Genomic DNA, 25093 nt, shown 5'->3' with positions numbered 1-25093 from the left:
GGGCTGTGTGGGAGCGTCATGGCGCCGCCACCATCACACCCGCGAGAGTGAGCGCATCCATCACCACTCTCTAGGGCAGGTACGGCCCTCGTTCATCGGGGCGGCCGGCACATTATACTGCAACACTACATTTAGTGGAGGAACTGTGGGCAGTGTGAAGGTTTGGAGGAGTGGTGTTGTGAGGCCCTCACACACTCCTGGTGCTCCACATAACAACATACACTCACTCAGTCACCTCAGTACCCGGGGTGTGTGAGTACTGTACTGTATGTCTCGACTGCAGCCACTCTGGTGCATCAGGTCTTCACACTTTACTGTGTCAACAATGGTCACACACGTCTAACATAAACTTCTTGAATATGTAAGTAAAAAAAACAAAATTTACATTTGTAGAGTAATAAGAATTCCATACTGGTAACTGATACATTTTCACCTAGATGCACTTTAAGGCATCACGGATAACAGTACTGTATACTTTACTCTCTTGGGGTATTGTTGATAATGTTATTAGTCTGTTCAAATGTCAGTTTCAAAATAAAAACACTAACTTAACCCCTTGAGTACGATGATTTAACCCCTTCAGTAAGATGGTTTAACCCCCTCAGTACAATGACAACCCCTTGAGTACAATGAAAACCCCTCGAGTACGATGATATAACCCCTTGAGTAAGATGATTTAAGGGACTACTGGATGTCATTATACTCAAGAGGTTAAGATCACGGTACAATGCTGACCCACCATACCTTAACAACCAACTACCACCATACCTTAACAACCAACCAACCACCATCCACCACTACAACAACCACCACCACACACCACCATCACGCTAGGCTGGCCACAGTCACAATTATAGGTTCTCACACGACCGTCACACTGCCTTCAATAACTAACAGGCCAGTGTCACCAGGGCGGCCCCAGTGTCACTTGGGCGGCCCAAGTGCTACCAGGGCGGCCACAGTGTCACTCAGGTGGCCAGTGTCACTTGGGTGGCCCACATTGTGCTACATACACGCCGTGTAGATCACCAAAGTTACTCAGCAGTTCAAGTGCAGATTTACACATAAAGTACAGTTATATTTTAGAACCTGGATGTAATAGGCACTTAGATTATTATAAAAAGGGAAGCAAATTGGCAAGGCAAACAGTCAAAAATACAAAAAAGCAAATAACTAAGATAAACAGACAAAATTGCAAAAAATAAGCAATTGGGAAAGACAGACGAAATTGTCCAAAACAAAACCATATAATTAAGATAAACAAGAGAAATCACACAAAATAATCAAATGGGTAAAACAAAAAGCCGAAATTGCAAAAAAATAGATTCTATGGCATTTTCTCTTAACATCCGGGGGTCTAGTTGTGTTATGGCAATAGTGTCATGAGTATTGCCATAACCATGAAGTTTATCTGGTAACATCTGTACAAGTGTGGACACCCATTACAACCCTTGGCTCTTAATTACAACCCTTAGATATTCATTATAACAACAGTAATACTAACAGTTAAACCAACATCAATAACAGTAAAATGAACAACAGTAAGAACAACAGCTGCAGCAATAACCGACATCAAGAGAGGGGGGGGGGGGTGTAATTGTCACGAGAGGTTCCAGTCGTATGTTTAAGCATTATTGAGGAGATGGGTGGTAGATACTGTACAGAGATGATATATTAGTGTTGGTTATTTAGATAGGTGGGATGGGATAGGAGGTAAGGAAGAGAGTTCACACCTTTATTAACTGTCTGTGTATGGGGAGTGGTTTATGGTTTAACAGCAGGTCAGACCCCCAAGGTGTTGCTTTAGTCTTTTTGTTACTGTACAGCATCTCACTCTTATTATGCTGTTATTGCTGTGACTCGGGTGATTAGGGTGGGGTGTGGAATAATAGGCGGGTTACATTCTTGTTGCTGCCGCTCGCTACCTTGAGGTTGTCAATTTGTCTTGTCTGACTCACACACACGCCAAAAGTGAGTCCCAGCCCGACTATTATGACGTCAGCGACAATTACTCACCACCAAGCATTCGGAAAAACAAAATTATCAAACAAGAAAATAATCCTCGAGGAAAATATCTGATACGTTCAAATATAATCGTCAAAAGCAAGCTCCGATCTATAAATATTTTGAGAAAAGCTAGAAATATGACAACTCCTTATAAAAGCTATCCACTACAGGTAGGAAAACAAATATCAATATAAAAAAATATTTATACTCGTATCTAAGATGGCGAACCACAGCGTCACGCAATAAAGATGTGCGTGAGAAAAACGATAGATTCTTCAATGATTCCCACTGACAGCCATATAAAAATGTAATTCCTCCCACAACGCCACACACGAGAAGCAAAAATGAGTGATATCCACACACTGGCAAAACATGGCACCAGGAAAAGCGTCATGCAAAGATGGTCGTGCTCACAGCTTCCTCAAACAAAGTCCCAGAATTCCAAACATCACTACGCTTTTAAGTTTTCCCTCAAGCTACAGTAGTGAGAACACCTTAAATTAGTTACTTTAAAAATTCCCACACGAACATGGTGATCTAAATGATACTTACACTGCATGAAGATTTTACATTCCTTCATTCCCAGTGATGGAAAATGAAATCTTTTGGTGCTGTGAGGAAGTGTGTGTAATCGATTTTGCGGAGATAGGAAAACTGCAACTGCGCCGGAAGCTGTTATAATTATCTCGTTCCTGGATGCAGTACACACTCTGGTACATCAGCTGATCGAATGTAAACAAACCAAGCGGCGTGACAAAACTTATCTGTATATTTCGGGGATGTGAGAGGTGATAACATAAGAGAGTCTGCAATAGGACGATTGGTCTGTGCATGGCAGCTCCTGTCGAGAGTCACTACCACTCTCTATCATCCATGAATCTATCCAGTCTCCCTTTGAAACTTTCCAGCGTTCCAGCACTTACTACAAAGTTGCTAAGCTTGTTCCACTCGTCCACCACCCTATTTGTGAACCAGTTTCTTCCTATCTCCCTCCTAAACCTTTATCCAAATTAAATCCGTTGCTACGAGTCCTATCCTGCTCGGATATTATAAGAACTTTATCTATATCCCCTTTATTGATTCCTTTCACCCACTCAAATACTTCTATCATATCTCCCCGCACTCTTCGTCTTTCTAGGGAATGCAGGTTAAGTTTCTTTAACCTATCCTGATATGGAAGGTTTCTAAGTCCCGGAATCATTTTTGTCATTCTTCGCTGCACCGACTCTAGTGAAATGATATCCATTCTATAATAAGGGCACCAGAACTGAACCACATAATCGAGGAGCGGCCTGACTAGCGCAAGATATAGTTGCAATAAGACCTCTGCACTCTTGTTACTTACACTTCTAGATATAAAACCCAATACTCTGTTTGCCTTATTTCGAACATTAACACACTGTTTTCTAGGCCGTAGGTCCGGGCTTACAAGTACCCCTAGGTCTCTTTCACAAGTCGACTTCTCTAGGTTGATGTTGTTAAGGCTGTATACATTGACAGTATTTGTTCTTTCAATATTAAGTACGCTGCACTTGCTAATGTTGAATTCCATTTGCCATTTTTCAGACCACCCCTGCAGTTTATTTAGATCCTCCTGTAATGCATTTGCATCCTGCCCTGAATTAATCTGCCGCCCTATTTTGGTGTCATCCGCAAACTTGCTTATGTCACTGCTGATCCCAGTATCTAGATCGTTTATGTAGATTATGAACAAGAGTGGGCCTAGTATTGACCCCTGGGGAACCCCACTGGTTACACGACCCCACTCAGATTTAACACCATCTACGCTGACCCTCTGCGTTCTATCGGTGAGCCATGATTTTATCCAATTTAAAACTTTCCCTCGATACCATGAGCCTTAATTTTTCTCAGAAGCCTCTGATGCGGTACTCTGTCAAATGATTTGCTAATGTCTAAGTAAATAATATCGTAATTTTCGTCATTATCTACTACCTCGAAGACTTTCCTAAAAAACGTCAGCAGATTTGTTAGACAAGATTTTCCCTTTGTAAACCCATGTTGAGAGTCGTAGATTCATTTGCTTTTCTCTAGATGCGATCGGATGCTATCTGCTATAATTGGTTCAAGAAATTTCCCCACTACTGACGTCAAACTGATCGGCCGGTAATTTGACGCTGATGCTCTGTCTCCCTTTTTGAACATGGGTACTACATTTGCCTGTTTCCACAAGTCTGGCACAACTCCCGTGTCTAATGATTTTGTAAATAAATTTACGAGGGGTCCGCTAATCTGTTCCCTACACTCTTTCAAGACTCGAGGGAAAATTTCGTCCGGCCCTGGGGATTTTGTGATAAGGGGTGAGTGACTCTAATGGGGTTATAATGGCGTCGAAATTAACCAGAGATTTTATTGTTACTTTTCCTTATGTTTATAGAGAGTTTTGAGATGTATTTAATATACGATTCTTTTGAGGGGGATGTGAGGCGTGATGTGACGTAGTGATAGCGGGACTTGTTCGGCTCTCGCGCATTCCAGTGGTCGGTTGGCCTCCCTCCCTCTCCCCTGTCCTCTATACGTTGCTGGCGCCAACACACACACACTTTGGCACCAATACACACATCAACACCAATACACATACACACTGGTACACACACACACATACACCACTGGACTCGTATACAGTGGTGATGTGGGCACAGTGTGTTGTCACGACCCACAGTGGGCAGTGCACCATCACATCATCTACCCACCAATTTCCCAGTAATTTGGCAGAACCCACGCGTATGAGGTCATGACGCGTTCCAATTGGTCATTCCCACGGCTGTACTTCCTTCCCACACCACTCACACGACCTAATTTTAACCTAACCTAACCTAAACATAACCTAACCAAATACAGTGCTGGGACCATAGAGAGAGAGAGAGATATTAGCAGCGTCACATGGACATGACCAATAGTTACACGCTTCAAGGACATGACCAATCAGCGCACGCCTCAAAGACATTACAACCAATCAACGCACACCCCAAGGACATTACAACCAATCGGGACAACTTGGGATCTCAGTAAATATGCATTATACGACTGATTAATCACAACACGGCCACTGCAACACTGCTATCACAACACAACGAATATTTTTCCAACATTTTAGTATTTAATTTTTCTCTCCATGGCTTAGGATAAAAGAAAACCACTATTGATCTCTATTTTCGTTATATCAATTTCATCTCGGCCATCATCACTGTTAGGTGTTTGACGTCAACATTTGGCGGGAAAATTTAAAACATGAGTAAATTTTGAGAATGTATGTTTGTAAATTAAAATGTTCTATGCACACTACACTTTCCACACGTTTTCAAATTTACAAACATATTTCTTATTTTCATATACGTATAAATTTCTTACTTTACTTCACACACTTAAAACTTAATATATTAATTATTATTTCACGCGAATATGATTTTTGGGTGGATATTTCAAACCACATGTAGGGTTATCTCACAACACAGACAGACACACACACATCTTGAGGGTGTTGTAGGAGGGCGTTTGAGTTCACTATTACGGTACATTACAGTATACTCGTTATTGAAATAGTTAAATGACGGGCGGCTGTGTTGATATAGTGGTGCTGGCTGGCTGCCTCGACCACAACGCCAAACACGCACATGTACACGCAGATAGATTCGGATTGGACGCACGGACGGACGGACAAGATACCAAAAGATAGACAAATGCGTTAATCACGGACAGAGATTCGCACAGCACGGACAGACAGACCAGCGTACAGAATGACAGGTTCTACAGTTGGGACAGTGACAGACGGGCTAGAGACGGATCCGCTCAGCAGGCACAGTAAGAGATAGACCGACAGACAGGCCAGGGACGGGAGAGAGAGAGAGCGTGTGAGGGCCGTCAACAGTAGCAGACCGAATACTGGTGGTGGTGAAGGTGCTGCTGTGTTGACCACCACCACCACCACTTGCCTCCTTCCTCCTCCTCTACCACCAGTCTCCCTCCACCATCTGTCTCCCTCCTCCACCACCTGTCTCCCTCCTCCATCTCCACCTCCTTCCTCCTCCTCCTCTACCACCAGTCTCCCTCCACCGCCTCCACCTGTCTTCCTCCTCCTCCACCACCTGTCTCCCTCCTCCATCTCCACCTCCTTCCTCCTCCTCCTCTACCACCAGTCTCCCTCCACCGCCTCCACCTGTCTTCCTCCTCCTCCACCACCTGTCTCCCTCCTCCATCTCTACCTCCTTCCTCCTCCTCCTCCTCTACCACCAGTCTCCTCCACCGCCCCCACCTGTCTTCTCCTCCTCCATCTCCACCTCCTTCCTCCTCCTCCTCTACCACCAGTCTCCCTCCACCGCCTCCACCTGTCTTCCTCCTCCTCCACCACCTGTCTCCCTCCTCCATCCCCACCTCCTTCCTCTTCCTACTCCATTTACTCACCCAATCCCCCCACCTATCCACTCCCCTCCTTCCTTCTCTTCCCCACCACCTCCCTCCTCCTACCTCCTTCCTGTCTGGACTTATTCCTCCTTCTTTCACACACCTCCCCTCTCTTCCTTCCTTCCTTTCTCTCATTGCTGTTCTTTTTTCTCTTATTTATGTCCATTTATCATTCATTCACCCCTCCCCCCCATCTCTCTGTCTGCTACCATCGTCTTATTGATAGTCACCAAAAGGTATATCACTGTACCTGTATTTCATAATTAAACCTGTAATTTCAGATCTTAATTAAGGAAACCATTCTTTATGATACAGGTGTTAAGGACTGTACCTGTAATTTACAACCTGTACTCATGTTGGTGTTCTCTGAGTAAACTTTCTACAGCTCAACACATTTTCACAATACTAACTCACAATGGCAGTCTCTCTCTCTCTCTCTCTCTCAGGTGACGCAACCATGGTGAGGAGGAGGAAGAAATTGGCTGGGGAAGAGGAAGAAAGAGGTAAGGAAGAAGAAATTGGAGAGAGAGAGAGAGAGAGAGAGAGAGAGAGAGAGAGAGAGAGAATGACGTGAGGTGTAACCAAAACAACATCGAATCTCCCTCCTCCAACAAACACAAAAGCAAAAATACGGTTAGACAGACAAGCTAAACCTGTAAGAAACCCACCACTTATCCAGCATCACAATAACAACGAACACATATCTCTCCCTCTCCCCCTCCCCCACTATCACCATTATCTCCGTCCGGCTGGGCTAGCGAGCTCCTCAGCCAGCATCCAAGACAGAAATTTAGGAACCACTCAAGTCCCTGTTGTTATTGAGATCACACGACCAACCACGTCTTGTGTTAGTTTGGTCACGATGATGATGATGGTTGTTATTATTATTATTATTTGTGCTATTATTATTTTATTATTATTATTATTATTATTATTATTACCACTATGCACTGTCTGTGTGTCTGTCTGTCTGTATGTATAAAAAACAGGAACAGCCACACCGCTCATAATTTTGAATATTTATAACTATGAGGTTAAGAGCCAAGGTCACAACATGGGGAATAACGTCAATAATAACTCCACTCCCTAAAGACGTGTGTGTGTGTGAGTTCCACTACCAACCTTGTCTATCTCCTTGTAATTCCCTCCAACCTTGTCCCCTCCCTTCCTCCCTCCACCCATTCTCCCTCCCCCTTTCACCTCCTATCTTCCCTCACCTTCCACAACCCCCCCCCCAACAGTCACAGTACAATACAGGTATAGTACAGGTAGCCTCATCCCTACCTGTTAACACGTATCGTACAGGTAATGCAGAAAATCAGGTAAATCCACGTGTCCTTACAACCTCACTACAACTCTCTCAACAACAGCATAACACTCACAACAGTACTAATAAAATCACAACTACAATAATAACATCACGACCACAACTCTAACAACCTCACAACACAGAAGTGTACAACACATAACAATACCATTACCTACCCCCCACCCCCCACAAGTCAACCTCAGCTCAAGTCGTAACTTAACCTCAGCTCAGCCTCAACCTTCAAGCGTCTGGACTACTTACACAACCCGGATGACTCAATTACACCAACGTCCGCTCCAGCTATTTCTGGGTTACAATACAGCGATTTTTTTTTATTTAATGAACTAAATGGAGAAGAAAGTCCTTTATATTGAGGGTCCTTTAGATATGAACCCGCCCCCGCCGCCCCCACCTCTATTTCAGGGCCGGATTAACCATGAGGCACTTGAGGCACTAGCCTCAGGCGACTCTAAGGGGCCCTCAAATCCAAACATTCTCGAAGTTGAAGCATATAAAACATGAACTTCGTTCAACGATGTCCTAGCAATGTCTCAATTTTCTGTCTCTTATGAACATTGAATGTGTTATTTTGCAGAAGTTTAATATTGATGAAATCATTGATAAATTTTGGTATATTTTGTTCTTGCTATATATATATATATATATATATATATATATATATATATATATATATATATATATATATATATATATATATATATATATATATACACTTGAGGGTACGGGGCCCCAAGTTGATCTGTGCCTCAGGCCCCTATTAAGCTTAATCCGGCCCTGCCCTATTTAACGGATTACATAGAGAAATCCGTTATATGGAGGCTTCACTATAAAGACGTCCGTTATATGGAGGTTCAACTGTACAGAATTTCGTTATATAGAGATTTTACTGTGAAGAAGTCCGTTATATCTATGGTTTCACTGTAAAGACGTCCGTTATATGGAGGATCCACCGTACAGTAGTCCGTTAAACAGAGGGTCTCGGTGTTTTATAATATGTGATGTACAGTTATATAATGACGTAAGAGTCCTCAGGTCGTAACTGGAGTGTGATGATGTTGATATTGATATAATTATATATATTATTAGCCAAATAAATACCTTACACACACAGATGGATGGAGAGAGGGAGGGAGTAGTCATGAGGTAGTGATAAGGAGGGAGGGAGGGAGGCTGGAGGGAGGGAGGGTCAGCTGAGACAGTAGTGTACTCCGCTATATCCACCACAACTCACTGGTCAGGCATGACTTGTGGTCTGTTAGTTCACCCCCCTCCCTCCACGCCCTCCCACACCCCTCCCTCCACGCCCTCCCACACCCCTCCCTCCACGCCCTCCCACCCTCCCTCCCATACCCCTCCTCCCGCCCTCCCCACTCCCCTCCACGCCCTCCCACCCCTCCCTCCGCCCTCCCCACACCCCTCCCTCCCGCCCTCCCACCCCCTCCTCCCGCCCTCCCACACCCCCTCCCTCCACGCCCTCCCACACCCCTCCCTCCCGCCCTCCCCACACCCCCTCCCTCCCACGCCCTCCCCATACCCCTCCTCCACGCCCTCCCACCCCTCCCCTCCCACACCCTCCCATCCCCCCTCCCCACGCCCTCCCACGCCCTCCCATACCCCTCCTCCACGCCCTCCTAACTCCCTTCTTACACCTCTCCCCTTCACACCTCTCTTCAATCTCTCTCCCTTCCCTCTACACCTCCTCTCCGCCCCCCTCCCTCCCGCCCTCCTACCTCCCTTACACGCCCTTCTACCTGCCAACTAGACATATTCCTGACAGCTCTGTCCTCTTGCTTAACCTTAATACTGTACAACCCATGTTGTACAGTACTACTCCCAATTATACTTATGTTTTCAATTCCAATATATATATATATATATATATATATATATATATATATATATATATATATATATATATATATATATATATATATATATATATATATATATATATATACTGTATATATATATATATATATGTATATATATATATATATATATATATATATATATATATATATATATATATATATATATATATATATATATATATATATATATATATATATATAATAAACTAAAAAAATAATAATAAATAAATAAAATTATTAAATATTGAAGTGATAACCGTGGTAACATTATGAGATGTTCTTATTACTACCATGCTATTGTACTATTCCAGATGTTACTAAATGTTACATGATACTTCCTTGAGATAAATGTATAGTATATATCAGGTGCCTAAAAGAGAGCTCAGGTTCTCAACTGGCTCAGACATGTTAATATTGTTATTATTATCCACCCTGTATCTGTGTTTTTCTGGCTAAATAAACTGTTTCAATTCAACTCAATCCCTCCCACTGTCCTTGCCGTGGGAGAAGCGAGGCAGCGGGAGAGGACCCTGGGAGTTGACCAAGAAGCAGAAGATTACAAACACTGTTGCAAACCATCCCTTCCCCCCCCCCCCTCTCACCCCACGCCATGCTCCAGATACCTCACACTGTCTCTCTCCCCCCCACCCCACCCTACCATTCTGTCCACGCCCACAACCACACCCTATAGTCTTCCTGTCCACACCCACAACCACCCCCATATAGTCTTTTTCCTGACCACACCCACATGGCCACCTTCTTGTCCACACCAACATCCACATGGCCTCCTTACTGTCCACACCCACATGGTATTTTTTCCTGTCCAAACCCACATGGCCACTGTCCTGTCCACAACCACACCCACATGGCCACTGTCCTGTCCACAATTACACCCATATGGCCACTGTCCTGTCCACAACCACACCCATATGGCCACTGTCCTGTCCACAACCACACCCACATGGCCCCTCTCTATGGTGAAATGATAACTTATATATTGTATACCTTCTCCCTCCTAAACACCAGCACTTAATGAAGACAAAACTGTACCACATTTACAGAAGCCTAACTCAAACGTACCACAATGATAACAAGTTTGAAATATTTTTTTTACTATTGTCCATCTCTCTATACAATAAGAAACATCTAAATAACATAACCGGTATAATAAGGAATTTTTTTAGTATGCACGTAGGGAAATTCTGTGAAAAAAGTTAAATATTCAGTTTCTTAAAAATACCCCAGATGTACAGTCTCACTCAAGATTCTTCGAACACTGCTGGAGACAGCTGGCAACTCAAGGCCATTTATTTACTATAGAACGTACTATAATATAATACGAAACAACAAAGCCTAACCATTAATTAAGCAACGGGGAATTAAGTAACCAATCACCGATTATCTTTTACATTCGTTCATAATTTTTACTACGTACTATAGTAAACAAACGGCATTGAGTTGCCAGCTGTCTCCAGCAGTGTTCGAAGAATCTTGAACGAGACTGTACTTCCTATTAAAGAGCTGCTAGACATGACTTACAAGTTAGTTTAAGTGAGATGACGTGAAGATCAATTATAACAAGTTTGATAAAAATGAGGTCTGGGATTTAAGAAGAGTAGATCAATGTTTATACAGTATGGAACATTATCAACAAAAGTACAAGCCCACAGCCCTCACATTCACAGACTTCAGCTAATGAGTTATGACTTGGATTTTACACCTATCAGATTACTCGATGAATTCCTATTTTCCTGCACACTACCAAACAAAAGAATCCCTCGAAACTGGCCCTGAATATAACACTAGGTTCCCGACGTCTAATGAAGTGTGAAAGATTTATTCAGATTCTGATTCGTCACTATCACTCTGTACTACAAAACAGCACCAACACTCACTCATGAACTCCTGCACTCTGTTGTTCTGCGGCTCAGAGTCGGCGATGGACTTCCGCAGCCGGTTGAGGTCGTCCTTTAACTTGGCGTTCTCCATCTCCAGTTCTTGAAGCTGTGAGGAAATACACCAAACAAGAGGTGAGTATTTGAGACAATCATTACTTAGTCACTGTTCTGGGAAAGAATCATTATATAAACTACAGTACAGCTTTAATGTTAGAGGAATAAAAAAGTGCACAAGAAACATGCTGAGGCAAATGAAGGCAAAACCTGGTGCAAGAACTATATGACTTCATTATTTATTGGTGCTCACAGGAAGGAGTATCATATAAACATGCATCGTTGTCGTAAAACCAAGAGGAGCGCATGCATCACCAACAAGAGTTACTTATTTCATACACGAAGTTATAACTATGGTCTAAGTTACATTATGTCCATTATAATATCAAAAGAAAATATTTCACTATGCAATGAGCAATTCAGAAGGTTGTGTTTAATCAGCTACCATTAAATGAGACATAAACTGAAAGTGTACTGATCTATATGTTCATATTATCTACTGACAGGAAGAGATATACCTTCTGTATTATCAAAAACCTTATTGCATTACACTGATGTCTCAAAGTATCTCTAAAAATAATGCTTTAAACTGAAGGTCTCTTTTATAGTTCAGTACCATCAGGAATGTATAGTACTGGTTCAACGCATGAAACTTACCTCCCAGATAACTTAATGCATCAACCATTTCAATATTCAGACTTTAACAAAAGAAAAAGCCCCACTATACTTGTGTATACTCATGAACTGGAGTGAACTTTCAGCCAATTGTTCCTTATAATAAAGGGGACACTGAATGGCAAGTGCTATTACATTATCATAAAAAATTAATTTTCACACGATGCAAGATTTATGTAACCTCATGTTACTAAATGGTAAACCCAAAATACTGTAAATTAACTCAACACTAAATATTACTGTGAAGCTGCATTATACTGTAAGATGCACAGGCAAGTGAGTAAGACCTAAAAGTTCTATCCTATTAGTATATTATTCCTTTACCACAAGGCCTAAACACATCTATGTTGGTAATCAAGCATAAAACTCAACACATTAAGCACACACACTTAAAATAAGCCTTATTTTCTACACTGTGAAATACTGTACTAGGATTAGCTAATGTATTCAGCATACCCGGATAAGCTCCTGTGCGTGCTGCGGGTCATCCATGGGAGATGACGACTCCAACTGGTCAATCTGCTTGGCCAGACTCCTCCGTTCCTTCTCTAACTCCCGCACTTTGTTTTGGAGTTGGAGTACTAAGGTGATGTCCTCCACCTATCCCCATTCCCAGTACCACCACATCACCAGAGAGAGGAGTCACCACCAAGCAGCAAGGAGTAAGGTAAGTCACAAGGTTGTTAGTAAAGATGAGGCAGTGCACCAAGAACACAAAACTGTATCCTCTTAAGAGAGATGTCATACCAAGCACAACACACCAGGCAAAGATTATTACTATCAGGTGCTTCTCTCTGTGGTTTCCAAATTTTTTATATAACTTTGTGAAATATAGCTACTGTATATACTGTTGTGTATAATCGTTGTCATAAAAGGAGGAGGGGGGAATACTGTATGATTTAACCCCTTCAATACAATGATTTAAATCCTTGAGTATGATGACTTTACCCCTCGAATACAATGACCTTACCCCTTTCTTGAGTACGAAGAATTAACCCCTCGAGTACGTATTCATCCTATTCAATAAGCTTAGGTGATCATACTGTACTACTCAAGGGACTAATAATACACATACAGTGAGTTCTGCTATAACGCGTGTTTTGATAACGCGAATTTGCTCTAACGCGATTTATGAATTAGGAACGATATTTGTATAACGCGAACGCTTGTTTGCTATAACGCGATTTTTGCTTACTATTTCTCCAATTTTGTGGTATTAATAGTGAATATGGTAAAGAAGAATATCTCCAAGAAGCGTTTTGGTGATAGAATTCCCGGTGATGATCGTAAAAGAAAGGATATAACACTTGAAGAGAAGCTCGATGTTATCAACCTCAAAATCACCCTTCTCCCCCATCAAGTTACATTCATATTTTTTCAAGGTAAAGTGTTACATTTACTGTATGATTTCATTATTAGATATGAATGTAACATTTATTTAGACTGTGCTATCCTTTGTGTTAGGCTAACTACTAAATTTTTTTGATTTCGAGTAATCTGCACCTAACCCTATTTTCTCCATAAGCCCTGTTATTTCTATTACGCGATTTTCTATAACACGATATTTTACAAGAACACAATTATCGCGTTATAGCAGAACTACCTGTACTGTACTTCTCTTTGGGGGGGAAGGAGGGGGGAGAAATTAAGAGTAAGAGAAATAAATATATCACCTAAAGAAAGAAGAGAAATACCAGGATAGAGTGAGTGAGAGATTGATTTATTATGACAACTACTCTATGATCTTAGCGCCGCAACAGCCAAGGTCATAAGGCACTGGAGAAAATTAATGCCAAGAGGTTAAACTAAAATCAAAATAATGGAAATGTTAACAAAACCAGAAAGAAACGGTTTGAGGGAGTGAGGAAGAGTTCGTCAGGGATACGATTTACGTTTGAAACATTGAAGACCACATGGGAATCTAACCAACACAAATACAACTCCTTCTTCCCCTATTTAATGTGTATTCTTCCCTCAATACATTTTAAAACAACATACAGTTCTATGCTTGAGGATATACCAGTGTTAGAAATCATCAAAAAGTTTGGAAACCACTCTTAATTTTTTTTTTTTTATGATGCATGCACAAATATTTATAAAATTAGGTCAAGCTATTATACAAAATCAGTTAAGGTGAGATATACTGTATTGACATAGTACAGAAAATTAGTTACTGTATCCCCTTCACTACAGTACAACCAATTTACCATCACAGTGATAGTACAGTACCTCTATTTAAGGGACTACGTGTAGAGGAAATCCCATTATATAGAGGGTCCGTTTGATGTGAAACCTCCATTTCAAAACACAGAGGTGGATGATAATGACATGAATATCAAATGATCGCCAAAGATGCCTCTCATAATGTCAACTAACTGTACAGGGCAACAAACTCTTCTTTCAACCGAGATAAAAAAACTAAAATGCAATATGTTGAAGTTTATCAACAAATGACTAAATATGGCTGATTTTTCCCTGCCAAACTGTAAAATGATCAGTCCAAAATTTCATAAGCAATATTTAATAAGAATATTTTGAGGTATGATTACAAGTTTCAAGAAAATCCTGTTGGTTATATATAAAGATGAGAGTATGACGATGACGATGATGACAAGAAAGATAATTAATAATGAGGCTGACAATAATTATTAAGATGGCAATAACTCAGAAGACAAATGAACAGACTAAAATACCAACACTGATTATATAACTTGCCTTCTCCGGTACGTGTATTTTGATCTCCGTGTTGGCCTTATGAGACGGCGAACTCCAATCGATATTCTCTAAATTCCTGCTGGAGTCCGAGAATTCGCTGGCACGACTCCGAACAGACCCATAGCCGATGTCCTGTTACGCGTACAAGGCACATGTTAAAAGTGATGCATTTATGGACGCTCTTGGTAAAGCTATAACAGTCATGCTTATTCAATGACAAATCAAAGCAATGCAAACTCATCATCATGCAAGATAGAGTGTACGGTGAAACCTCCATCTAACGAACTATATAGATACGAAAGTCCATTATATCGAGGGTCCGTTAGATGTGAACCCCCCCCTTATCTCACAGATTATACATACAGTACAGAGAAGTTGATTATATGGAGGTTTCATTGTACAGTCTTCAATAACATTCTCTTATAGATTTACTCAGTTTCCTTAAATGTAGCAAAAATCATCAATATTTAAAAAAGTATATTTCCTCAAACTATTTTTCCTCATAAGTGGGAGTATGGATCAATATATATAGAGGGGTAACTAACAAAAATGAGTCACTGATTAAGTTGTAAATTGTACAGTGATTAAACCTAGTAAATAACCAATGGGAGGTTGGCAAGAAAATTAAGAAATATATATTGGAAATTAAAAATCCCAAGAGGAACTGAGTGGAGGGGAGGGGGGATATTTGATCAACTTGTGACGAATCAACAGAATGAGACTTTTCTTCACATGTTAAAGGGATAATGGGCATCAGAGAAGGAAATATTATGATGCAAATAGGACATGAGATATAGTCAATGGGGGAGATGGGGAGGAGGAGGGAACACATTACCTTATGAAGTAACATAGGCTGAGAAACATACAAGATGGCTCACCTTTTATCCCACCATATCGGTCCATTATTAATCAAACAGTCAAAGGCTTGCAAGTTTCACATCCAGAACTAACCATATTCACATTAATTCCCTTCAACCTTCCAGTCTTCTTAGTACAGTATTAATAAAATCTATCTACTGTATTTACCATTTCCTTCCCAACTATCGATTAACATTTCATAAACATGTGTGACAGTAATTCAGCACCTGGCTACACTGTTTACCCCCCCCCCCTCCCAGTACCTCACCCCACAGCCAGGACCTGTATTATGAACCCTGGTGAGATTTAATCCACACCTCACTACCTGTTATTAAAGCTACACCCACAAATACTACAGATACATTACATGCTCTTATAGTATGTATGGCCTTAACACTTCTATATCAATTAACTACTACTACAACAACTGGAAAATTGAAATGAAAAAAAAATAAAAATAAATAAAAATATTTAAATTTTTGTATACAAATTTAAAAGTAAAAAAAATTAGTTCAACTTACAGACATCCAATCCTGGGTGAGCATCAGAGGCAAACAGAACATCATAACAAAATATAACAAGAATTTTGGCCAAAATGCAAGTCTGAATCTTTTCATGAATGCAAAAGGGATTAAAATTTAATTCATAAATTTTTTAATTCTATAAAGAATTAATAAATATTTCAGAGATTAGTATCATGCAAAATGGGAACAAACCACATGCCAGTGAGAGTCCATTATGCTTCAGTATTGTACAAGCCACGTAAGGATCAGTGGAGTGCAATGTGTTGGCAATAAAACCCCGGAAAATACCACTAAAAAACCCTAACAAATATTCACAGATAAAGTGAAGGAAAAGAATGAAACATAACACTGGCTTAACTGATGAAACTAACAGCAGCAGCAGTGAAAACAAGGAAATAACTGATCCAATCCACCACTACCAGCCAACACCTTAATTCCTTTATTGTTAACTGCATCTATAGCCATACCTAACTGAATCTTTGTTGGTGTGTTTATTTTGTTATGGTCTTCCCTTGTTAAACACACTACAATATTTTAAAGTTAAGAAAATAGATAAAATTGATAAGCTCAGTGATGTTACAGTAAAAACTCTGAATATGGGACGAAGGCATGCAGGGTCAGTCTGCTAGTGGGGTAATTATTTTAAATACAGGGTTGAATCTGGCTACCATAAATACTATACTTTCCAATGAGCAGAAAATCAAGTTAAGATAAGATTTAACAGTTCAGAACTTGGTTATTAGCATAGAAAGGACACAAATGCAACACTGGATGCTAAGTGTGGTAAAAAAATGCAAGGTATGTATGCACAATATTATGATACAGTACTGTACTCCTGTGACCACTTATCACAAATAATGTAGCAAAAATGAAGTGAAATTTCCCACACAGAGCAGAATATAGCAACAACAGCAATATGAACCCTAGTAGCCTGCAAGCAATGTCTACAAGCATGGCCAGAGTGTTTTCATAGCCCCTTGACATATCAGAGAACACCTTCTTCAAACACTCAACCAACATGCTGCTTCCGTGCCACACTGCCAGCACTTTATCACTGCACATTGAGTCTTGGACAACACCAAGCAAAATACACTCTCTGAGCCAGACTGCTCTATGAGAAAGCAAGATCCCTAATATTGAGGTTCCCATATTCAGAGTTTTTACCGCATGTGTAAAGTTTTAACTGACCGATTAAGACAAAACACATGATTGGTTTACTCACATCATCCCCAATTATGGAACTGAACTCTGATGCGTCGTCACGCACAAGTTCCGTGGGAGCATCGCTGGCGCCGCTGATGTTACTCACATTGCTGGCGGTTCTCTGTGGGATATTAATAAGAATGCAAATTTACAGTAGTTTCAGCATTACAGCTGTATCAATTTAATTCCACCTTTATGTGTAAATACCCAATACAAACACAGGTACAGTTCCCAGATTACAAAATAAATCAGAATTTTTTATTTACCATATTTAATGATACTCAATAATAAAATCCTCTGCATCAAAAATAAGGAATAAAGTGACTACAGTATGTTTCCATTAAAATCAAACTAATATCACTATCATATTAAAATCAACTTCAAATATATCAGCAGAAACCCCCCAAAATCCTACCATAAAATACATACATTAGTAAACGAGAAATTTATATTATTTTCTCTTAAGTACAACAACAAAGACCCCAAAACCTCAACATAATGTACGGTCAACACAACACAATGGGACTCACTTTATGAACATTGCTTCCCTTGACTCTCACCAGCTGCTCCTCCAGGATATCATTCTTCTGCTCTAAACGATTGAATTCCTTCAGTAGTCTTTGGTATGCTGACTTCTCATCCGAGCCCTCCATGATGATCTGTTGTTTCTCTGCCTCAAACTTACGCCGTAGCAACTCTGAGACAAATACGAATGAGTATTAGGTACCTATAGCTGTGAGAAAATAACCCAACCTAACTTAACCTACATAGAGTTGTCATTAATGTTCAGGCAGAAAGCCATGAGTGAACTTGAAACAGCAGGGAAGTAAGAGATCCAAGGTCTTCATAGTATAAATCATTAAACCAAAAAAATTACTAACTGCAGTGACTGATAAAACAAACACAAATATTGACTAAGGGCAGGGTGAGTTCAGATGACAGCTGCTTCCTAACACATGTTCTGTCTACTGTACTATCAAGCAACTGGTCAAATTCTTTCTGTCCACAACTGTATATTCTTTTGTGTTAGATGAGTAAACTTCAGGTCGGATAATCTGGGGCCAATCTTCCTGTCAGCACCAAGGTCAACCATCGCCTAAAGGTTAAATAACATCACCTTACCTTCTGATTCTTTTTTCGACTCTTCTTTCTGGGCCTTTTCCAACTCTTCTGATAGGCGTACATTTTCTGCGTTGAGTTTTTCCACTATTTCACGGTTATCCTTCTCTGCTTGCTCCTTCTCGGTCAACACGTCCATCTTCTCACCTCTCTCCTTCTGTAAACATGAGATGGAGTGTAAATGTCTTGGGCAGAATTCTTGTTTACATTAACTTCACTACACATTATTTACATTATTCCTCGTCGTCAATATTCACATTTGTTCGACTCACCTCCACCTCCTCCGTTAGCGCAGACACCTTGGCCTCGAGCTCAGCAATACGGTTGGTGCTGTTCTTTTGCTGGACTTCCAACAACTTCATCTCAACCATGTGTCCCTTTAGAACGGTGATCTCCTCTTTGTAGCCTTTGATGAAGTTGTTCTCGTGTTTCTGTGGCAGATAAAAAAGCTCACATAATTAATACCCAATTTCTATAGATCTTCATAATATTTAGAGAATGGCCCCAAAATATTCCATCTAGTAACTGAAATCTTCTCCTTAATTAATGCCACTTAAATCACTTATCCTTTCAAAAAAATTTAACTTTATGCTTCTTAAATACATATATGGTAGTATCAATAATTCTATTAATCAATTTAAATGTTGAAAATTTGAAGGAAAAATTATATTGAAAAATTTGGTAAAGCAATATACAGGTTAGGTTATGTTAATTATACAAAAACTATATTTAGGAAGATTAATAAAAAAAATGAGAATCTAGGGAAAGAGTGAATGCTATACCATTTCTGTGAGCTTCTGCTGCAGTGAAATGATCTTGTTTTCTAATCCCTTGTTGAGTTTCTTCTGGTGTTCAACTGACTTGGCCTCAATCTTGAGCTTCTTCAACTTCTTTCTGGCAAGGAAGCATCGTACCATTCCTTGTAGGATGACAATACCAAGCATGGCCTTCTTGAAGTGCTCCCTTGTCAACCATGATCGTATATTCTTCTGGATGACAATGGCCTGAAGAAAAAAAATTACACAATCCTGTTCACTAATTTATTGCTTATAAGAAAAATTATTATCTTAAGACAAGTACGGAGATGCCATTACTGTAATATATATATATATATATATATATATATATATATATATATATATATATATATATATATATATATATATATATATATATATATATATATATATATATATATATATATATATATATATATAGAGCAGCCTCATCATCCCACATAAGCAGATTTAATCAGTAAATTACAAGTACAGGGTGGGTGTAGTACTTGCTTTGATACACATGGGTAACCAACATTGTTTACATTGGCTCCTGGTCTGATTCCTGATACTCAAGTGTAGTAAATATCATACAGAACACCTATTGGTTGGTATGACATAATGAGTATGACCGTCTCTCAACACTTACCGCTCTGACTCTACGCATGTGCTCATATCTTTTCCGAGCCCAGGCACCACGAGCATGCGCCTGTAATTGTGTGATAGTGTAAACAAGACGCCGATACTGCACAAATTTGACCCAGCCTCGTACACATGCCTGAATCCTGATAGCTGCTGCAGTCTGTCGCATGTGATGAACACGTCTGAAAAAAAATAGCGATATGAGTCATCCAAACTTAACAAACTTTAAGTACAGTATACAATATAATGATTCTTTATGAACTAAACTATGAGCAAATAATAAAAAGAAATAAAATCTGAAGGACAATCATAAGAGTCCAAGTAACACACCAGAAAGACCTTTTAATGTGAATTAGTTTAGCCGTGATCAGAACTGCTGTGGACTCACCTACGAGCTGCTGTGCCTCTTGAATACCTCTGTATAGTTACAGCTGCCTTACGCATCGTTCTGAAGCGATTGCGGTGCAAGAACATTCGTACATGTTTCTGAATCATAACACCACATGCAGATAACCGATCCGCACGTAGCTTCTCCATGTAGGCCACCTGACCCGCTCTAAAGAAGATCTTGGTACGGCCGAATTTAAATTTGTCTTCATCCTGTAGGGGTAAATGATGTAATACTGTATATCGAAAATAGAGTTATAGCTAAATTTGTTCCCACAGGGGATACTGACTTACTGTACTCAATATACAATAAAACTGGGTTGGTGGGCCTAATGGTCCATTAAGTACAGTGAGGTACACCACTGTATACAAAACCTTTGGCACACTAAGAGAAAGTGTGTCCGACACTTCTCTTGATCACTTTCATTTCCCCACCTGTAAAGTTTTGTACCCGTTGACAGCCTGGTGGACTGAGGGTCCCCTGGAGGTAAACCACAGACTATCAGAACAGGAGACAAATACTGTACCCACTCTACTGCCACAAATCCTAACAATAATAACAGACATTACTAAACGCTCTAATGAATCAGACCCACCACAGCTGAAGCAACATGGAAAAATAATCCTCATAATATACTATTCTGGCATAAGTTTACAAGAGACTGAGCGACCATTATCCAACAGCATCTCTAATACACCAAGTAGAATTGTTAATAAGCAATAATCTAATATTAATATACAACACTATACTAATACATACATTGATCATATTAGCGATGATCCTCTCACACGTCACACGCATATCATTCCACTTAATATCTTTGGAATTACACAGCACCCGGTACCGGCAGAAGAATTCATTATACGTCCACCTGTAATCAAAATAAAGCCACACATGAAAACCCAATTAATGTTCAATATTACTAAAAATCTTCAGAGATATTAGAAGGAACCATTTTGTTTCTCATATCACAAAGTATCTAACTGCAGCAAAAATTCTGTTCAAGCATTACTTATTTATTAACTGATTTATCATTTACATATAACTCTCCTTTGACATAAGAAGAGGTTTAATGTACAAGAATAAAAGCCATAAAAGGGACATAAATTTAAGAGTAATTCAATAGAGAAAATTAGACAGTAAGACATAAAACAAGGTGTAGGACAGAGCCGCCCAACACCACCACAGCTCACCTGGAGGGATAACCTGCAGCGCTAATTCTAACAGTCTCTAACACACCACAGGCCCTCAGCTGCTGGATGGCTCGGGTAGGATCGAAGGTAAAGGCCATCTTATCATCGTTAGGTTTAATGCACCGCACATAGTGAGGCGTCGTCGAGTTTAGCGTCAACATCAACAGATTCAGCGACTCACGGAACTGAGAACCAACCTGGAAGAAAGTTTATAATTATGAAATAAATGATGAGTCGTGCAGGACTAGTGAACTGAACTCAAATTCTTATTCACTTTTAAAACATTATATAACTAATCTCCTTAGTTAATCTCACTAATATATCTGTTATCTACTTATTTCTTTGTTATTATCTTAATTTTACACGGGCTGGATCTACAGAAACTACAAAATAGGAAGGAAAATATGAGGAAGAGTCAAAGGTTGGCTGATTTAAGCCCAATTAGTGTTAATTAATGAATTTTGAAATAGCTTAATGCATACAAAATATTTAAAACATCAACTAAACTGTGTCTGTAAGTTTTAATTCGGCCTTATACACATTTTCTCAGTACAGGAGTGTGTAGTGACTTGACACGGCTGAGTCATTAATCCATAACTTAAACACCAAGTCAAACGTAACACTCCTCATTGATAAAAAAACCTTAACTTAACCTCCCCTAACCTAACCTAACTACATACCTTACAACTCACAAACCACGAGAATAATACCGTCATGGCAGAAATTCCTGATATTTATACTCACTGTTTTCTTCATCTGTTTTGATTTTGAATGTGGTGGCGCAGAGGGTAGGACCTTCACTTTGGTCATGGCCTTTGTTTCCCTCTCCGTGAAGAGAGCGTGAACTAATTTAATCTGCGGTGAACAAGATTTTCTTTAAGACGGTTACCGGGAATCATAAATCACAAATATTTTCTCTTAACTCTCTCAAAAAAAAAAAAAAAAAAAATTACAAATATCCCACAAACACACAATTTTATAATAACACTTCAAATATTAATGGAAAACAAACACATCCCTAATTACATATTTTTAGTCAGTAATTAGTCATTCATTTACTGGCCAATTATATTACTCTCTGACCTCATAACAGTGACTAGACCACATCATTGCCACATAATATAACACCAGCCAGATTATATTACTCTCAGACAACATAACACCACTGACCTGACTAGATTTGAGAATACTGATCTGATCCTCTGACACCGTGTCGCGGTTCTTCTCCAGGAAGCCGGCACACTCATAGCCAACCTTGTCAGCGAAGTGAGAGATGAGGAAAGACGTATTGGACAGTCGGGGTTTACTAAAGTGATCCCATTTCTTGCACTTGTCATAGAGCTTCTCAACCCACGATTGATCTGAACCCTTTGGCATCTGGAATTGGAAGACATTGTATTTATAAAAATTAAAGAATTACCTTGTAATATATAATTTAAATTCTATTCCAGTTGTTTCAATACATATAGCTACATAGTTCTTAGGTTAATTGATTGAGGTAATTACATCCCTGGTGACGCAACAGCTTAGGTCATGTGCCGCCAAAATGAGTTCTTAGGTAACAATAGAAAATAAACTTATCTGAACATTGACCTCATGATCTAATGTTACACCACAACCCAGTCAGGTCCACACTGGTCCTAAGTTGCTTAAATATAACATCTTACCCGACATTCCTCATCTAACAGGTCCAGGATTCCCAATTTGCTCTCTATGAGATCAATACACGGCTGGTTGTCGTAAAAGTTGATGAATTCCCACTCGATCTGTTCCTTCACATATTCTTCTTGTTCCAGCTTGAATACGTGCTGAAGGGAAACAGTCATCATCATCATATTATTATTTTTTCACCTTTGAGTCTTGTTATAACACACACCCCCCCCCCTTTCATTCATGGTCACTCACTAATTCTTACTACTGTGCTAGATATTTCCTGCTGACATATTCCCATCCCAAAATAAGGCCACAAACTCCAATCTGATTTATATTTGTCACTCCACACAACCAAGCATCACCACAACTCCCATCCCCCAAATTAATCGACACTAAGTTCGTCAGTCACTCGAATATGACATACTCCTCACTGGTCTCTAACTCACCTCCTGTCTATTACATACAACAAAAGACACTCATTGTAGTTTCAGCCACTCTCACATCACTCTCAGATACTCCAGTTGTATTTCTTACTCATTTTTCTCTTTGGTCTGTGAATATTAATTACGTGGAGCTACAACCCACACTCCAGGACAGAGACACATTATACCCTGAGAAGGTAAAACATTCCCTTATCCCTTATTATTATAGTAATTTTTTTTAATATACAGTAGAAAGAAAAAATCTCTGGTTCTAAAGACAGAAATCAGGTTCATAAAGTTTGCTGATATCATTTTACAGTTCTAAATTACAGTAGTAGTATTTATTGCAGTTCAAAAATGAAGACAAGTACTGCACAGTGACCGGTTAATCTAACTCAATCCGCTCCAGAAGGTCGTCAACCAAAAGTTCATAACCAAAACCATTGTTTCAATGGGTTTTTGGTTCCAGCTCACCTAAAATTTCCTAAATTCAACAAAATGGTAGAAAAGTTCACTTACTTTGAGGTGTGTATGTAGAAGGCCCCTGGATGATGATGATGATGATGGGAATTACAATGGGGTGGAGGAGAAGGAAGAAGAGAAGGCATTGGGGTGGAAGAGAAGTCACCCCATGGCACCATTTCACCCATAAAATTTTAGTTCTCTTGGTGTATTTCAAGATTATTTTCTTTAAATCAACACTGTACTGCATTATATATTGTCAATATGTAAAATATATTTCAAAATGACCAATAATTTGCTTTGGAAACACAGAAAAAAGCGTTTAGTTGAAGAGAGTCTCAAGCAAGATGTTACCTCCAGTGAAAACAGAGAGAGACTAACGCCTGTTTGCTGTGTTAAGAGGCTGGATGCCGCGCATTAAACTAGTCACTTTACCTTCAATTATGTTCAATAATTGTTAAAATGACTAAAAAATTGAATATTAAACTTTTAAAATTATTGAATAGTATAAACTTCTTGATATTTACTAAAATAGTAAGGAATTTAAGCCCTAGAACTGATTAATGTATTGGCGGACTGATACTAAAGCTTGGTTGCCCGCCAGTGCAAGCGAAAACATGTTGAGGTCGGCCTTGAAGAAATTGTAACCGAATTTTTGTTCGTTAACCGAATTGAAGATCCTTATGGAAGGCAGTTCGTTAACCGAAATTTCGTTAGGGCTTCGTTAAACGAGGGGTCACTGCCTAAAAGCCCCGGTGGTCATGAGAAAAAGTAACATATCTTTCGAGGGAAAATCAGTCTCTTTATGAGGTTATTGCTTTACTATATAATTTCTACTCTATATAAACAATGGGCTCAACAGTCATCCAGGCATAATGGAAGAT

General features: G+C 39.7%; 1 protein-coding gene across 9 annotated transcripts in view; it reads right to left on the bottom strand.

Moving 5' to 3' along the window:
* LOC121872883 (unconventional myosin-Va-like) overlaps positions 1–25093 on the bottom strand; it is a 155422-nt gene that overhangs the window by 41929 nt on the left and 88400 nt on the right. For 6 of the 9 annotated variants that reach the window (XM_042375962.1, XM_042375967.1, XM_042375965.1 and 3 more), the window contains 16 exons: positions 23340–23480; positions 22843–23049; positions 22417–22527; positions 21673–21869; positions 21239–21350; positions 20480–20691; positions 20099–20273; positions 19456–19677; positions 18946–19104; positions 18677–18830; positions 18085–18251; positions 17574–17675; positions 16349–16360; positions 14970–15101; positions 12711–12854; positions 11523–11631 (listed from right to left, as the gene is read on the bottom strand). In XM_042375962.1, the coding sequence (XP_042231896.1) occupies positions 11523–11631; positions 12711–12854; positions 14970–15101; positions 16349–16360; positions 17574–17675; positions 18085–18251; positions 18677–18830; positions 18946–19104; positions 19456–19677; positions 20099–20273; positions 20480–20691; positions 21239–21350; positions 21673–21869; positions 22417–22527; positions 22843–23049; positions 23340–23480 (2356 nt within the window). The remainder of the gene's footprint in view (positions 1–11522; positions 11632–12710; positions 12855–14969; positions 15102–16348; positions 16361–17573; positions 17676–18084; positions 18252–18676; positions 18831–18945; positions 19105–19455; positions 19678–20098; positions 20274–20479; positions 20692–21238; positions 21351–21672; positions 21870–22416; positions 22528–22842; positions 23050–23339; positions 23481–25093) is intronic. The other 3 variants (XM_042375970.1, XM_042375964.1, XM_042375971.1) reach the window with 3 other exon arrangements.

Source organism: Homarus americanus, unplaced genomic scaffold (genome assembly GCF_018991925.1).
Source record: "Homarus americanus isolate GMGI-L3 unplaced genomic scaffold, GMGI_Hamer_2.0 scaffold11022, whole genome shotgun sequence".
Lineage (NCBI taxonomy): Eukaryota > Metazoa > Arthropoda > Malacostraca > Decapoda > Nephropidae > Homarus > Homarus americanus.
The sequence above is the reverse complement of the archived record's forward strand: the minus strand, read 5'-3'. Positions and strand labels throughout refer to the sequence as shown.